Raw genomic sequence first — 18,524 nt, forward strand, 5'->3', positions numbered from 1 at the left:
CCCTTGGGTCGGCTGCATTTCTCAGGGGAGGTCACCCTGCACTTGGAATACAGCTGAAACTCATGATCCTGAGTTGGGGCGTCTGTCTCCCAGAGTTTATGCCACTGCGAACACATTTACCTCACCAGCCCCCAAAATACCTGTGTTCTCAAAATGGACCAGAATCACACATCTGACTCCAAAACCTGCAGTTCAGAGCTTGTTCCCAAAAGGCAGTCAGGTAAGGTCAGCACCACCGCTCTCTGCCTGATCCCATACTCAGCACTCAGAGCCCATGGGGTATATAATAGTGTACATTGCTCCAACAGGACATATCCACATTGAGTCCCTTAGCAACAAGAAATCTTGCAGTGGTCCAACTCTTACTCGGTCCCATTGTTGTCCTCCCAACTCTCCAGTTCTGATGGGCCAAACAAGTTCTCTCATCCCAAATACCAGTCCAGACATCTTGTCAACTTCTGCTGCTTTTTGTCGGGGAGGGTGATGTAGATGGTGATGGGAATGAAAATTCCATCCTGGCCCTGTGTCACTACGAAAAAGCGCTTCAGAGTAGCAGACCACAACAAAGAACTGTCTACAAAGCTTCTTTAAGGGCCTGCAGAGAGATCTTACTAAGTGATGAAGTTTTGGTCTGTCATGGAATTACTTATGCAGAAAGGCGGGGCCCAGGTCTTTTCTTGCTGCCCTAGAGACAATGAAACTACTGAGTTTCCTGTCAGCAGCCATGGAGTGGGCAGCTTGAGTTGCCAGCCCAGATTTCAGGCAGTATCTGTTCATCAATGGAGACAACACATCACTCAGACATGAAGAGAAAGAGACAACACATCACTCAGACATGAAGAGGATCAAGGTGAAGTCTCTAAGCCTACAAGTGATTCTACATCAAGCCTTCCCGGGAGTTGAATATTTGTCTCAGGATGCATTTGGCATTGGCTTGCCCCTGAATCCAGACTATAGCTGTCCGCTCTTTCAGATACTTCACAGTGTCTTGGAAAAAACCTGAGAACTCTTGGGAGAAGTCATTGTAGCAATTCCTCTTCTCTGGTCCCAAGAAGAGTTCATTCTCTGGTGCCTTTATTTCCTTGACTTCTCTTGCACAGAATGGTACCTATAACCAATGAATTCCCAGAGAATCAGAGGGGCGGGTTTATTCTTGGATTGTAAAGGTGACCAAGCAGCACAGTGTCCCAGACCTTGGAAGAGGGCAACACTGCAACAACTTCCTCTCGAAGTCGGAACATTCCACGACAACCATTTCTCAGATCAGGACACCTCAGATCACTCTGACAGTCTTTATTCCAGACACCATTTAGCTTCTCAGTTTAACAAAGTGCATTTCATAGTGATTTTGGTTTCTTAAGTGTGAGCATCCAGTGCAAATACACATACATGCACACACATCTCCTTCACAAAGCCCCTATTAAGAAAACTTTTAATCACTCAATGAGTATTCCATTTGTTGTTTCTCATGTATGATTCATCAGCTTGGCTTCACTGTGATGGATCACTCAGGTTTGCTAAGAACTGAAGAACAACGGTCATCCTGGATTTACTTAAACCTCCCTCCCTTTAAAGCAGGCTTCCAAGGTTAAATCAAAAGAAAGGCCACTCCTCTGTCCTTCTCCAGCCTCATCCCTTTGGCACAGAGCCCACTGCTTTCCCTAGAGTGGAGGTCCTGCCCACCTCCCATCCAGGGCTGCACCAAGGACACCCAGGATGGAGCCAAAACTCCCAGAGAGAAGCTGTCATCACAGCTCAACAGCAGGTGTCTCACATTTGGAGAATGTGCACTTCATAGCAACAGCCTTTTTTCTGCACCAAGAACATCTTTCATGATTAGAATACTGCTTTCTGGTAGTATTCTATCATATCTGGTAGGTATGGACACAGCTCAAGGGTCTACAGAATCTTGTGATCCCTTTCAGAGGACAGTGGCTCTCATTCAGAGGGATGCCAATTATCACCGGATCTGAAACAACCCTGACAACAATCAATAGCTGAGAGCTGGGTTTGAGAGCTTCTCTTAAACTCTGTGGGGATTGATATTCTACAAGACACTTTGTTACAAAATTGAAAAACATTGCCCATGGGACTGAAGGACATTTTTATTACTAAGGGGGAATAGATGGATAGCTCTAGCCTCTTATTAAATAAGGAAAATCAGGAAATACAGGAACCAAATATTCCCGTTACAAAAAAGGACAAAGGAAATCAAATGACTATATTACTAAAAAACATAAAAATAAATTCGCATTTAGTAGTGCTGTTAATCAAAACATTTAAAATATTTATTGGATGGGCAAATACATTCAATTGTTTTTTTAAAGTGATACAAAATATTTCGTCGTTTATTTGGTAGTTGAGAGAGAGAGAAAAAATATTCCATTTACTGGTTTACTTCCCAGATGGATGCAATGGCCAGGACTAAGCCTAGCTTAGTCAAGAGCTTCATCTGGTTCTCCCTTGTTGGGTACAGGGACCCAAACATCCATGACATCTTCTGTTTCCTTTTCTAAGCCGTTAGCCTGTAGATAGGAAATGTAGCAGCTGGGACATGAACCTGTGTTCTTACCAGATGCTGGTGTCGCAGGCAGCAGCTTTACATACCACGCCACAACACACCCTCCCTGCATCACTTTGTTTTTGAAAGATTGAGAACTAAAGATAAAAGAAAGTGCCATACTCTGAAAAAGTATCCTTGGTGAGAATGAGAAAGGAAACAAAGGCATAAAGTCTTATGTGAAAATTCAGTGAGCAAATTTAAGACATGACATTTGATGACAATGTCTTAACAAAATGCAAATGACCCCCCAAAAAAGAAAACATTTGAATAGGTAATTATCATAGGAGAATCACAAAGGTGACAGAAAGGCCACAGAATCCATGCCAAATATTCAGCAAAACGCCACTCACATGAGAGCTGGTTCTAATGCAAGGGACAGTCACTTACTTCCATTGTAAAACCTATGACTTTAAAGCATTGCTCAATTAATTCATACTGAGATTTGTAGAAACTATTATTCATCATGTCTTGTATTGTTCTGAGATGGTCATTTTGTAGGTACCTGGAAAAAAAAATCACCAAAGAAAAAGTGAAGGATGAAAACGGGAAAAAAAAATCTACAATGGATCAGAAGAGGAAAGTTTCATTCATGAAGGTGCAACGTGGTGGCTCACCTGGGGAGCCTACTCTCCGGCAATTTATACAGCGCCAGCTTCTTCTTCTCGGCCAAGCCAGCATAAATGTAGTAGAAAATGTGGAAATTTTTTTCTCCACTGGAAAAATAAGACACTCAGTAAGGTTATCTCAGGAATCCTGTTTCTTGATCGCTAAGATGACTTGGCAATGTAATTATCAGAAGGAAAACAGCCGTGAGTGTTGACGTGGGCCTGAGTGAGGGCTGTGTCTCCATGACTGCTCTTGTTGACTGCAAACAACACCGCGGTCACTCACTTTCAGACCTGGTGAGGATGCTTTATTTTGAAGCAGTCATGAACACTTATAACTGATCCCCAGGCATTGTTTTGAGCACTTAAAGATCCAGCAGGAGGAAAACAATCACAGATCCCTAAGCTGGAGCAGACAAGAAATGAAACAAGCGATGCAGAAGCCTAAGCGTGACATGCTCTCATTGAGCTGCCATGCCTTCCTTACTTTTCTAGACAAGGAAACAAAGGTTTAAAGCTGGCCATCCCTCCATAAAGTCATGTGACTGAGCTGATGACCACGCTGCATTCAAAGCTGGACAACTTGCCCTGAAACCCATGTTTTGAACAGATGTGCATGTGGCTTTGCTGAAACTCTCGTTTGTCATAGTCCCAAATCCTGTGGGTCTGTCCCCTTCCCTTGGTGGGGCAGGATCTCGGGACAATCCACCTGTTCTCAGGATTTCCTCTAAGTTGAAGAGCCTCCTGTTTGGCAGCTTCCCATCTCTGCAGTCCTCTCCTGGGCCCTGCTTTGCTTCTCAGCTTCAGGTTTTGGGTCCTGGAAGAGTCCTGCATTTCTCTAGTGGCAATCCCTCACTTGCTTCCTGTGCACCCCTCCTTAACTGAACAGTGCCATTCCATACCCTAAGATGCTATTGTCTTCATTTTACTGTTAATCCATTTTCCGTCAGCATAGAACTCTCTCCCCATGACTAAGCTTTGCAAGTAATCATGGCGGGGCTGGGTCCTGAGATGCTGTGTGGTTACCCTGGATGTTCCTCTCTGTCACCCTGGACAGTGGTTGAGGTCAGTTCCAGGTCCTTGTCCCTCACAATTCCCCACAGATAGCCTCCAGGGCAGCCATGTGTCCCCTCTGGTCCTGCTTTTTCCCAGTACTACCACACAAACTTCATTAGCTTAAGTAATGATGACGTATTTGCAGGAAAGGAATTACTGTAAGTTATTTTTACCAGAAAAGATCAGAAAGGATTTTAGAACTTTTCTCAGTCACCCCTTCTTGTATATTATGCACTAGAATGTCAGTGCAGATGGAAATTTTGCCTTTGTTCTCTTTGAAACTTATTTATTCCTTCAGCACACATACAATATTTCTTTAGAATAAATAATTACATAAACATAGTCATGCATATTTATTTTCCCAATGACACAATAAAAGATGTTTGGAGTTTTAGGATATATGTTACTCCATTTTACCGTCTTTAGTTTTGGCTCCAGATTCTGCCAAAAACAATTACAAGATTAATTTATTTATATATTTATTTTCATTTAGTTTGAGAGAGGGCAAGAGAGAGAGAGAGAGCTCTTCTATCTGCTGGCTCACTCTTACATTGCCTACAATAGCTAGATTGGAGATGCCAGAACCAAGGTGCCCAGAACTCCATCCAGGTCTCCCTTGTGGGTGTTAAGGACCCAAGAACTTGAACCATCACCTGAGCCTCCCAAGACGTATATTCACAGGAAGCTGGATCAGAAGCAAAACACTCACATGGGACATTGGGGCCTCACGACCTCACTGCTGCATCAAATGAGCTAAACTACTGATCTTGCTCCATAGAATAATTTTTATAGGCACTCATCAAAGGCTCCACACACAATCCATGTAGATGCTCGACAACCTTGTTGAAGGATTGCTGTTAAGATCACATTGGTAACTGTTGAAGATTTCCACTGGGTCTTTCCTGAAGGTTAAAAAATAGAAATACTTTCTATGTGAGTGTGGGGAGAACTTGATAAAGTGCACCATGCAAGCTTTGGTTCTTGTTAGGAAAGAAGTGAAAAAAAAAATAACAGTGCTACTGGGTAGCTTGTGTTCTCACTGAGATGACTTTATCCCAAAATCTGGCCACAGAGTTCAGACATTCAAGAAATCTAAATCTTTCAGGTGTCTGAGTGTGAAGGAACTCAAGTTCATGGTAAAATAACAGCAGAAGAAAGAGGAAGAAGCAGAAAGATTTGAAGGAATGATTAGAGAGATGAACTCGGGTCAGCCTCCCAGGCACAGTGTGCATCACTTAGGGAAGGAGACACACAGAGGACCACATGTTACTATGTGAACGGGTCATCGTGTGCCCATCACAGGACACACTGACACAGGCTGGGACAGAGGAGGTTTTGCATAAAGCGAGGAGGATGGGTCCATTGCAAAGTGGAAGAAGTGTGGAAGAGGAAGTGTTGGGAAATGCACTCAGCTACTTTGCAGTGGTAGCAGGATATTTAGGTAGTTGGAAATGGAAAAAAAAAATTAGTAGAAAGAGAGCAAAAGCCTCTTTGTGTGTCAATCACACCACACTATTGAGACCATGATGTCACAGGCAATTTTCAGGTGCGATTTTAAAAAAGAAAAACCTTGCCGATGAATCTTTGGGAAGCAGACATTCAGGAGATAAGTGGTTGTCAGCTCTGACCAGGGACTCCTAGACACTGACATTGCACTTGAGCAAGGATAGACCCAAAACAGGAGTTCAGTTTTAGGGCCCTGTCATGTCTGCTGGCAGAGAGAAGAACGTGCCATCAGACTCCCATAGCCCATGATTAAAACTCGCTTTGTTCCGAGGAAATCACAGCGTTTGAGCTTTAACAACACAACGTCCCATTAAGGGAAGTGACTCACAAATGTAGACACCCCAAACTGATGCATTTCTCCTTAATTATGCGTTTACGTTGGCCAAGAACTGTAATTTGGCAAGACCAACCGGTACTATGGGACATTTACTGATCTTGCATGGATAGATGGAGATGAAGATACTGGACAAAAAGACCCCTTGGTTCAGCCATCTCCTATCTGCTTTTGCAAGGAACATCAACACTGCAATTAAGGAGACACAGTGCACCGTTAGCTGCCCATGTGGGCTCAAGGGATCTGTACTTCCAGGTTAGGACAATCTGGGATCAGGGTGGTCACTTGCTTTGGACCCTGGCAACCTTTCATGCAGCTGGAGCCTCGGACAATCCCCTAACTTACCTATGCAACTTTGGAATCGTTGAGAAAGTAGCTAGCAACAGGGCTGGGACTGCTGAGAATGAAGCTTTATATTCCTTGGACCCGAAAGGGTATTCCCAAAAGGAATCTTATGGCTTCGTAATTTTTTATTTGAAGTTCCCCTTTCTGAGAATACCCTTCCACACCTGACCGCCCACCTGCTCACCCTCAGCAGAGGAAAGCATTTGTTGCTTTTCCGGGAGTGCCCAACAAACTTTGTCTCCAGGCGTAGGATCCATTTTATTACCAGAATCATTTTTCTTTAAAAAATATTTATTTTAATTTTAAAGGCAAATTTAGAGCAGAGAAAGAACACACACACACATATGGACATGCACAAACACAAAGATATCTTCCATCTGCTGGTTCTTTTCTCAAATGGCCACAACGGCCATGACTGTGTCAAGCTCAAGCCAGGAGCCAGGAACTTCTGGGTCTCCCATGTGGGCGCAGGGTCTCAAGGCTTTGGACTGTCCTCAATTGCTTTCCCAGGCCATAAGCAGTTAGCTGGATGGAAAGTGGAACAGCCGGGGCACAAACTGGCACCCATTTGGGATCCTGGTGCGTGCAAAGTAAGGACTATAGCTAATTGGGCCCGATCCTGTGTTTTTAGGGCTTAATTACCTGAATCATGGCAGACTAACACTTTGAGGAAACACAATTTAAAACCATGCTTATTTTGGGATCTGGTACAGTAGTCTAGTGGCTATAGTCCTCACCTTGCATGTGCTGGGATCCCATATGAGTGCTGGTTCTATCCTGATTGCACCATTTCTCATCCAGCTCTCTGCTTGTGCTGGGAAAGCAGTCGAGGACGGTCCAACTTCTTGGGACCCTGCACCTGTGTGGGAGACCCGGAGGGGTTCCTGGCTCCTGGCTTTGGATCAGCTCAACTCCAGCCGTTGTGGCCATTTGGGGAGTGAATCAGTGGATGGAATATCTTCCCCTCTATCTCTTCTCTTCTCCATATATTTGACTTTCCAACAAAAATAAATTTTTTTTTTTTAAAGATTTATTCATTTTATTACAGCCAGATATACACAGAGGAGGAGAGACAGAGAGGAAGATCTTCCGTCCGATGATTCACTCCCCAAGTGAGCCGCAACGGGCCGGTGCGCGCCGATCCGATGCCGGGAACCTGGAACCTCTTCCGGGTCTCCCACGCGGGTGCAGGGTCCCAAAGCATTGGGCCGTCCTCAACTGCTTTCCCAGGCCACAAGCAGGGAGCTGGATGGGAAGTGGAGCTGCCAGGATTAGAACCGGCGCCCATATGGGATCCCGGGGCTTTCAAGGCGAGGACTTTAGCCGCTAGACCACGCCGCCGGGCCCACAAAAATAAATTTTTAAAAAATGCTTATTTCATGCTCAATATTGACACACTTTTATTAGAGGCGTGAGCCATTTATATTCACAATTTTTAAAATGAATGATAAGAAATTTGAAGACATTGATATGATATAATAATGTGTTAATGTTATGTGCTAATACATGACATGAATTCTACAAAACCGAGGCATGAGTTGTGGCACTCGGGTTTAAGCTGCTGCCTGCAAGGTTGGCATCCTTGATCAGAGCATTGGTTTGAGTCCTGGTTTCTCCACTTTCGATTCAGCTTCCTTTTGGTTCACCCGGCAAGGCAGTGGAAGATGGTTCAAACATTTGGGCCTCACTTGGGAGACCAGTGGAGTTTCTAACTCCAGGTTCCAGCCAGGCCAAACCTTGTTGTTACAGCGATTGGGGGAGTGAACCAACAGATGGAAGATCTCTTTCTGCCTGATTCTCCCTCTCTTTCTGCTACTCTTTCAAATGAATCTTAAGGAAAAAACAAAACTAATCTGGGGCCAGGCGGCGTGGCCTAGCGGCTAAAGTCCTCGCCTTGAACGTGCTGGGATCCCATATGGGCGCCGGATCTAATCCCAGCAGCTCCACTTCCCATCCAGCTCCCTGCTTGTGGCCTGGGAAAGCAGTGGAGGACGGCCCATTGCATTGGGACACTGCACCTGCGTGGGAGACCTGGAAGAGGTTCCAGGTTCCCGGCATCGGATCGCGCGCACCGGCCCGTTGCGGCTCACTTGGGGAGTGAATCATCGGATGGAAGATCTTCCTCTCTGTCTCTCCTCCTCTCTGTATACCTGACTTTGTAATAAAAATAAATCTTAAAAAAAAAACAAAACTAATGTAACATATAACAATGTACAGTATATCTAGCACAAAGTCTTGTTCAAATCTTACACTTCAAAATACAATCTACATATCGGTAGTACATATATATTTATAATTATCAGAGTACAAACAATGTGTAATTATAGCTTCCCTGTAAGGATAATGAAGATGTTTTGGAATCATTAGACAGGGGCAAAATTTTGTCATCCAACTATAAACCACCAAAGGAACACATTCAACCTAACATCAAAACCTGATGAATAGCCAACAGGACTTGAATGTGGTAACAACCACAAGTGCAACATAGTAACATCCAATCCTGAATGTTTTTTAGTTGACCCGTGTGCAAGCATAGGGAGAACAGGATTAATAATGAGATCTATACATATTAAGCAGCATTTACCCTGTGATCGACTCACGTTTTTTTATGAGGCAGCATGATTTTTAGGTCTGGTGTTAACTACTGTGCCAGATGCCACATACATGAGATGAGGACAGTGTAGCGGCCCTTTGTTTCTGTAAGTTACTGCTTTGCATGTAGTTAGTAATCAGCATGCTTCTCTTGAAGAACAAAGGCATTTTCCTAATAAAAGTATTACCTAGCTTGTGCTTTCCAGAAAACAGTTCTGGACATGAACTTACACGGCTTGGTGAATAACTCGGGACTTCTCCAGAAGGTATTCAGAAATCTGTGCTCCCACGACAGCTCCTGAAGAGGTGAATTTCATTTCTAGATATTTTCCAAACCGGCTGGAATTGTCGTTTATGACCGTACAGGCATTGCCAAAGGCTTCCACCAACTTGTTCACCTGTAATATCTTCTCCTGCAATGCTCTGTTGTTAGCCTAGGGAGAGAACAGCAACATCTTTAAAACCTGGTGAAAAAAAATTTCAAATGTGACAAAATATCTTCCTCTTTTAAAGTATTTATTTAGAGCAGTGGGTGGACCACGGCAGGGGAGGAGACTGGTCTCAGTCCACATCCGCAACACGGTGAGAGTCATGCACAGAGAGCAAAGAGGTTTTGTGAATTCAGAAGTAGATTGGGGGGGAGGGGAGAAATTAGTTCAACTAGATTAATTTCCAGTGTACACCACTGACATCTTGTTGACATTAGCTGTGGTAAAGGCACAGCAGTCTCCTAAACTGAGGCCGAGCAGGTACTGTTTTTGGAAGGCAGGCTCTATCTGAATTTGAGTGGATGGACTGGAGGGGTATTCACAGAGGGTTGTGAGGCTGTCTGGTGACTTAGGTTGTCTTCCTCAAGAGGCAATAACAAATGAGGAGAGGGTTGGGTACTGGGTGCAACAATTAAGATGTTGGTTGGGATACCTACATCACACATAGGAGTGCCTAGGTTTCAGATTAGCCTCACAGCTCGCCACCAGTGCACATTCTGGGAGGCCACAGTGATGGCTCAAGTAGTTGGGGCCCTGGAGACCTTGACTGAGTTCTCAGCTCCCAGCTTTGGTCTGGCCTGGTCCTAGCTGTTTGCAGCATTGGAAAATGAATGAACAACTGAGAGATCTTTCTCTGTCTCTCAAGTAAAGAGATTTTTTTTTTTTTAAGAAATGGGAGTAGAGAGTGACAATATGGACCTAAATTGGAGTCTTTTTTGAAAAGTTGGAGGCAGGCATTTGGCACAGGAATTAAGGTGCCACCTTGGGACAGCTACATCCCTTACCACAGTGCCTAGGTTTGAGTTCAAACTCTGTTCTCAATTCTAGTTTCCTGCTAATATGTACCTTGGGAGGCAGCGGGGGATGGCTTAAGTGGCTGGGTCCCTGCCACCCACCATGGAGACCTGGATGGAGTTCCTGGCTTCCTGTTTTGGGCCAGCTCAGCTCTGGGTGTTGCATACATTTAGGGAGATGGAAGATCTCATTCTTTGTCTACCTTTCAAATTATATACATATATGTATATAAGTATCTAAAACATGTTTTATATATGTATTTTTTTAATATTCAATTATAGTCAAATTATATATGTAAATATTGTTTGGGGCTAATCTTACAGTCATGGAAAAAGGTGAGATAATATCCTATCCACTTGCACTAAAGAATAGTGACCTCCTGAGTAAGATTTTAAGAACTGCATATTCCAAAGATAAATTCTATCCACCAAAGATCCATTTTTTCTTTGCATTTGGTAACTCTCAAGGAGATAAGTAAAAAGCAATATAAGACTTACTAAGGATATTTTATATCCTTATATCCATACATACTTCCCCTAAGTTGTACTGCGGCACATTTTAAGCCTGGGACAAGATAAAAAGGTTGTGATGTTTTTGCAATTACTGATTGTGCTGCTATGAGCATAGGAGTGCATGTTGGTTTCTCATAAAACAAGTGTTCTGGATATATTCCTAGGAGTGCTATTGCTGGATCATATGGTATGTTGATTTTGAGTTGTTTGAATGTTCTCCATACTGATTTCCATAGAGGCTGTACCAACCTGCAGCCCCACCAGCAGTGGAGTAGGGTTCCCTTTTCCCCACAACCTCGCCAACAAGTGTTGTTGGTGCTTTTATTCATGGAAGCAGCCAAAATGCCCATCAGCAGAGGATTGGATAAGAAAGCTATGGTTCATCTACTCCATGGAATACTACTCAGCTATTAAAAAAAAAAAAACAAAATGCAGTTCTTTGTGGCCAAATAGGCCAAACTGGAAACCATAATGCTAAGGGAAATGAGCCAATCCCAAAAGGTTAAATACCACATGTTTGCCTTAATTTAAGATGATATGATGTTATGTATAACATGTTATGTTATATATGTTATATGTTGTGTATAAACTAAAATTGAAATGTCAATGAGGTGGTCACAGAAGGTGGTTAAGAACTCGCATTTAGTTTTAACATATTGGTTACTCATTGCTATGTCAATTAATTCCATAATGATGTAAATTTTTGCTGATGGTATGTTGGAGCTTTTAATTGACTGGGATGATACTCTGCTGGCTCTGTCTTCAGACCAGAGAGGGTATACCTAAGAAGCCGTTGAACTTGACTAGACAATAAGACGCTGGACTCTATGTTTGGTATATGCTTGCAATGGGGGAATCTCAACTGAACTTGAACTGTGGTTATGCAACAAGGTGGAGAAATCCACCATGGTGGGAGGGTATGGGGAGGGGTGGGGAGAACCCAAGTACCTATGTAACTGTGTCACATAATACAATGTAATTAATGAATTAAAAATAATAAATAATTAAAAAAAGTTGTGATAGACAAATCTGTTGGCATCTTGCAGCAGCAGCCACAGTGAATCAATCTGGAAGGGGGAACCTCTGCCAGCCCACAGATGAAGGCAGAATAGCAAAGGCCCTTATGAGAGGCCCTGAGGAAACTGACACAGGTGCGAGGGCCCTGCGCTGTGCCTTATCACCCTTCTTCCCATCATGACGTCTTAGCTCACCAGCCTTCAAGCCTTTCAGAAGGATACAGATGCTCCGATGAGGAGAGGGGAGAACTGATTGGCATAGGGTGGGGTACCAGATTCACTGGGAACATCAGCCGCCTGCTCTTTTCGCAGGCCACCATCAATCCCATCAATCCACCTGGCAAAGCTGATTTCTATTGCACACCCACACACTCGACTGACTTTAACAGGAACTTGGAATTCTTCCCACTCAAATGAATCATTCTCAAGGAAGCAATTGTGTCACATTAGGTGGCTTCGCCCTGTTAAAGAAAGAGTTGCTCTGTGCCTGTCTTCATGGCTATTGCAAGACACGGGAGTCCTATAATCACAGGGCTGTCAGAAATGTTAGACTCCAGTAACAGAGCATAATAAAAACGACACAGGGGAAGTTGGCTTAGTGAAAAAAAAAAAAAAACCAAACAAACCAGAATACTTGTCTTATTTTAAGGGACTTCCCTAGAAAATTAATCTCTACCCCTTAACTTGCCTTTTTAAAAAATTAATGTTGGACTCATACGGAGTAGTACATTTTTTGTTGACACAGCCCTGAGTTTTTACAAAAATATAACAGTAACGTACACCCCACTTCAGTCTACATATGAAGCCAATCCTGCAGTTGCCCAGAAGTCTGGGGATGACTTTGTAGCCACCCCTTTCTGTGCTCCTCACCCCCAGTTCTTAACAATCACTTATCTTCTTCTTCTCCTATGTTTTTCACTCCACACGAATGGCATACAAATGGAATCCTACAGTATATTAGTCTTATGACTCTGGTCACTCTGCCTTAGCATTTTGATTTGAAAAGCAACCAAGTCTCATTGCCTGTATCAACATTTGACCCTGTTTATTACTGAGTGATGGTCCACTATGCTGATGTTTGAGTGGATGTACTATGGATAGTTAATTCACCTCCTAGTTTGGTTTTTCGTACTTTCTGAAGTGCACGAATGAAACTGATAAAAACATTTGTCTATAGGCTTTTATACATTTCCTTTGGGTAAATGCCTGTAATTTGGATGACTGGGTTGCATGGAAAATGTAATTTACCTCAATATGAGGTATGCAAACTGTATTCCACAGGGACTATATCACTTTGCATTCTTACCTTAACCTATGTGCCACATCCTTGTCAGCACTTAGTATTGTCAGATTTTCCCCCTTAATTTTGCCAACTTAATAGCATGAAATGGTGTTTAATTGTAGTTTTGGTTTGCATTTTTCTAATGAGACCCATGTAGGTCTGCTGCTCCAGGAATTGAACTCCATTTAATGTCAGGGGCAAATTTGCTGTTAAGAGTCTTCATTTGCTCTTTCTGTGGGAGTGCAGGGTCTGATGCTGGAGTCATCATCTTATGGGAACTCAGCAGGCTGTGGTCCACTCTAATGCCTCCCACACCACTGGCCCAAACATAGTCCCTGATTTACCCAGGCTGATGCCCAGACCACCCTGGAGCCTACTTAAGCTGCCCAAGTGGGAGAAATTCAGGGAACTGATGCAGGCACTTGGTACACAAGTGGATAAGCAACTTTTGAAGGCCAGGGGCTAGAAGTGGACACCCTGTGAGGCATCTGCCATACCAGTCAGGTGTCAGAACTACGGTTGGCTTTTCTACATGGATAGAAGAGATCCAAGCATTGGGCAATTATCTGCCCATCTCTTGGGCACACCTACAATAGGTTGGGTCAGAAACAGTACAGTTGGGTCTCGAAACTTTGGTCCAACATCTGACACTGCAAGCAGTGCCTTAACCAACTGTGTCTAATAGCTGCCTTAACTTTTCATTTTTTGTTTACAATCTATATATAATCATCTCTAGTGAACTGATTGTTTACATGTTTGTCCACTTTAACTAATATCTGATTTTTAAAATTATTGTGCTTTTCTTTTTATTATTTGAAGTTGCCACTTTGTCAAAAGATCAATAGACAATGTATGTGTAGACTCTCTATTCTGTCCTATTAGTTCATATAGCATTCATTCTTTAATCACAGACTGTTCTGAAGTCTGCAGGTTTATAACAGTTCTCGAAGTCAGTCGTGTGAATCCTTTAACTTTTCTTTTTTAAAAAATTTCACTGCTTTTTCTGGTTCCTTTGCTTTCCCATGACTACATCTGATTCAACCTGTTAATTTCCATAGCAGCTAGACTTTTTATTGCAGTTGAATTAATTAACAATTGAAGTTATGAAGGATTGCTCTCTTAATACTGATTAATTAATAGAATTTAGAGCTACATAGTTTGTTTTTTGGGCTGTTGTAGGCAATGACATTTTTGGGTTTTTATTTGTAGCTACACACACATTTCAAAATGTTGGTGGAAATGGAATTAAAAGATATGTTTACATATAAGAAAAACATTTTGAAGTCCATGCATATTTTTTACAACATGAATTTTCCATGAATTTACTGAAAACTCCTCGCACAAATGGATTTCAAAATGTTTCTGCCCTAGGCCTGCATTGTGGCACAGTGGGTTAGGCTGCTGTTTACAACACTGGCATACTAGACTGGAGGGCTGGTTTGAGTCTGGCTGCTCTGATTGGAAGCAGATTAGCACCCTGTTATTGTAGCTGGGAAAGAATCAGAGCAAGGCCCAAGTATTTGGTTTCCTACCACCCAGGTGGGAAATCTGGAGGGAGTTCTAGCTCCTGGCTACTGTCTGGGTCAATCTCAGTATTTGGAGAAATGATTCAGTAGATAGACAACTTTCTTCTCTTTCTCCCTCTCTCTCGGTCACTTTGCTTTTGAAGTAAAATAACGTGAAAAAACATTTCTGCACGAGAATAAATTTATCTGTAATTCCATTTCCAGAACTTTTTTGAAGTACTCTCATATATAATAGATAAATGTAAATTTTTTATTATTATTAATAGAAAAGCAGAGCAACAAAGAAAGAGAAAGACAAAGAGAGAGATCTTTCATCTGCTGGCTCATTCGTCCAATGGCTGCAATGGCCAGGAACTAGGCCAGGCTGAAGCCAGGAGCCTGGAATTCCACTCAAGCATCACACATGGGTGGCAGGGGTCCAAGCACTCGGGCCATCCTTTGCTGCTTTCTCAGGCACATTGTCATGGAGCTGGATCAGAAATGGAACAGTTGAATCTACAACCAGTGCCCAGATATGGGGTGCGGGCATTGCATTCAGCAACTTAGCCCACTGCGCCCCACAATGCTGGCCCTACAATTGATCTTTGTATAAGGATTCTCCTTTAATCTGCTAACAACAGAATAGGAAAATTTAAAGAAAGCATCCAGTGATTGTAATGGATTTAAACAAAGAAAATCACATTTATGGAGCCTTGTCTTGCAAGATGAGTGAAGCTGGAATCAGAGTATGAGTTTTCTGTGCTGCTTGTTATTCTATAAGCTCTCAAAGGACATGAGGGTCAACTGAACAATGTCCTTTCAGGGGGAATTCTTTGGTTGAGTCTTCAATTAAACAAGTTTCTTTTCTGCTCTGGATTACAAACAAAATAAAACAAAACAACAAAACCCTGAATTTTTGGTATCACGGATTCAGCTCTTGGTCATTTGGAGGGTTTTTAGCCACCATCACATCCAAACTTTGCTACCTATTTTGCAAACATAGTTCAGCCTGATTCTACCATTCAGTTTCCAACATGCTTGGGTTAACATTTCCAAATTCCATTTCATGTCATGTTATGGTGGTCATATCCAAAACACCAACTCCTATTGGAACAATGTAAAGCAAAGAGTAAGACCACAATGTGTTGGGCTTACTCTAGCCAAATTTAGGTGGTTATGAATGATTTCTATTTTGTTTAGTGCATAAATCAAAAACAATCTCCTGTTAACTAGTTCCCCTTTACATTGTGTTGTACCAATTCCTTGTCTTTCTAAAAAGATCACATATTGAGTTGAAAGGCAGCATTACACCCCCCTCCCTCCACACACATGCACTCAGAGAGAGAGAGAGAGATCTTCTATCTGCTGGTTCATTTCCTAGCTGGCCACAATCGACACGACTGGTTTATGCAAAGTCTGAAGCCCAGAGTTCCATCTGTGTTTCCCACAAGGGAGGGACTCAAGCACTTGAGCCATTTTTTGCTGCTTTCCAAAGCCCATTGGCAAGAAGCTTGATCAGAATGGAAGCAGCCAGGACTCCAAATCATGCTCATATGAAATGTTGGCATCACAAGCGGTGGTTTAACTTGATGTGCCACAACACCACCCCAACTTCCTGTTATTAATGCATTATTTTGATTTTTTGGTTTTCCTGCAAATATCCAGGGAAAAGTTCTGCAGCTGAATACCACTGGGAGGCACATTGTTCAACTGATCTGGACTACAATGTGTTTTATAATGTCAGTGCATTATTAAATGTGAGAATCAATGAACAGTAATCTACTCGGCTATGGTAAAAATTTAAACATATACATGTGTATATATAAAACATGCCTTTCTGTCAGGACAGGGAAAAGATAAATGATACCTTTCCAAGTACTGTCAGCTGCTGAACTAACAGATGAGCACTTTCAGTCTTCCCAGCACCACTTTCTCCAGAGATAACGATGCACTGCCCGTTGAGAAAAGGAGATGTTAGAAGATTCTACTCTCCCCAAATTCAGCCAGCAGACAAGAAACTAAAGGACGAGTTTCTAAAATGGTGAGACTACTCTTACCTGATCTGAATTGTATGTTACCATGGACTGGTATCCTAAGTCAGCCATTGCAAAGATGTGGGGAGGATTCGCAGTTCTCTTAGCACCGATGTAGAGTCTGGAATGCTAAAGGTTGAAGAGAGCATTTGTGGCAAGAGGTTTTTGTTTTTTAATTCTTTTTTGTTTTCAAAATGTTTAAATTATTTTCCTTTGTACAACTTTGTAGTTATGGGGATTCGTCCCTTTTCTACCCCTTATTCCCTCCCCAGTTTCCCTCCCATATTATTAGAGCATAACAGTCCTTTAGTACCAGTTTAACATTCTGCTACTATAGTGTATCATGCCATTGTAGGTATAGGTCATGGTAGAAAATCTAGCATCATATTGTCAAGGTATATTTAACTGCTCCACTGGGATTCTTCTTTTTATTTGTGAGTAGAGATGCATATTGCAATGCATCTTCACTTCCTGCTCTGCTAGCCTCCATTATATAGTTTATCTATGAAAATATTTGTATGTACTTGTTCACCTACCTATTTATTTTGTATTTTGCATGAAGGTTGCCTTATATCAGAGAGAACATTAAGATTTGTTCTTTTGGTTTGGGCTTATTTCTCTGAGCATAATGGCCTCCACTTGGGACCATTTTATTGCAAATGGTAGAACTTCATTCATTTTAATGGTTGTGTAGTATTTCATGGGGTAGATGTATCACAATTTCTGCATCCGTTTCTCTTTTGATGGGCATCTGGATTGTTTCCATGTCTTCACTATCGTGGATTGTACTGTTACAAATATAGGGCTGCATGTTGCTTTCTCATTCACTTCATTTGGATATACAGGATAACTGGGTCATAGGTAGAACGATTTACAGTTCTCTGAGCACTCTCCATATTGACTTTGATAGTGACTGCACTAGCCTACACTCCTACCAGCAGTGGAGTAGGGTACCTTTTCCCCTACATCCACACCAGTAGGTATCATTAGTAGATTTTTTTCTAAACCCTAGCTTTATTTATAGGTGGAGTTCCAGTGTTTAAAGAAAAACATAAACAAAAATGACATTTCATACCACTGAAATATTATTACATAAATGCCACACACATACATATATTTATATATGTGCACAAATCATGCAAGATTATGGAAAACAAAGCTTGTTATAAAACAGCCCAGAAATACGATATGACATAAAATCATACTACATCAGTCCTGCAGTGAAATTTAAAAGATTCTGCCTACAACCTAAAGGTAATGTTTAACACTGAAAATGCCATTCTTTCTTTATTTCAGGAGTATTTTACAAATAAGATAATCAGGTATCATTTTGTTAACTACTACAGGATATCCTGTCAGCAGTGTGTCTGCAATTTCTTTCCTTTCACTTTCACCTAGCATTCACTCAATGAATTTGCTTACGGTCACACAATTAATTGACAGCAGAATGACATGAATGCCCAGCTTTTCTGAAGCTTAGGTCAAGCCTGACAGATTTATCATTCTACTTGTACATTTTCAGGTGGTACGGGATAACAGAGATGCATTTCTACATTTGTGAGAAAGAGCTATTGGCAGCAGACATTTGGTGCAGGGATTAATTTGCCATGTGAAGTCCCCATATCTAAAACCAGAGTGCCTGGATTTGATTCCTTACTTGACTGCTGATTCCAGCCTCTCTAAGGTGTTTCCTTGGAAGGCAGCAGTGACGGTTCCAGTAGCTGAGTCTCTGCCACTCACATGGGGAACCTGGATTGACTTCCTGACTCCTGGTTTCAGCTCAGTCTAGCATCAGCTGTAGTGGGAATGTGGGGGAAAGGAACCAACAATCCATCTACCTTTCTCTTACTCTCTCTGCCTTCTAAACCAATAAGATGAACAAAAATTTAAGC

The 18,524-nt window shown here is 42.1% G+C and overlaps 1 protein-coding gene across 1 annotated transcript in view; it reads right to left on the minus strand.

Annotated features, from left to right (window-relative positions):
- The window catches only part of MYO3A (myosin IIIA), a 174,886-nt gene that overhangs the window by 72,743 nt on the left and 83,619 nt on the right, over nt 1-18,524 (minus strand). The window contains exons 11-15 of the mRNA XM_058669751.1: nt 16,657-16,761; nt 16,467-16,550; nt 9,233-9,435; nt 3,178-3,276; nt 2,951-3,065 (exon numbers count right to left, since the gene is read on the minus strand). Coding sequence (XP_058525734.1) covers nt 2,951-3,065; nt 3,178-3,276; nt 9,233-9,435; nt 16,467-16,550; nt 16,657-16,761 — 606 coding nt within the window. The remainder of the gene's footprint in view (nt 1-2,950; nt 3,066-3,177; nt 3,277-9,232; nt 9,436-16,466; nt 16,551-16,656; nt 16,762-18,524) is intronic.

The sequence above is a fragment of the Ochotona princeps genome, chromosome 10 (assembly GCF_030435755.1).
Source record: "Ochotona princeps isolate mOchPri1 chromosome 10, mOchPri1.hap1, whole genome shotgun sequence".
NCBI classification, from domain to species: Eukaryota; Metazoa; Chordata; class Mammalia; order Lagomorpha; family Ochotonidae; genus Ochotona; species Ochotona princeps.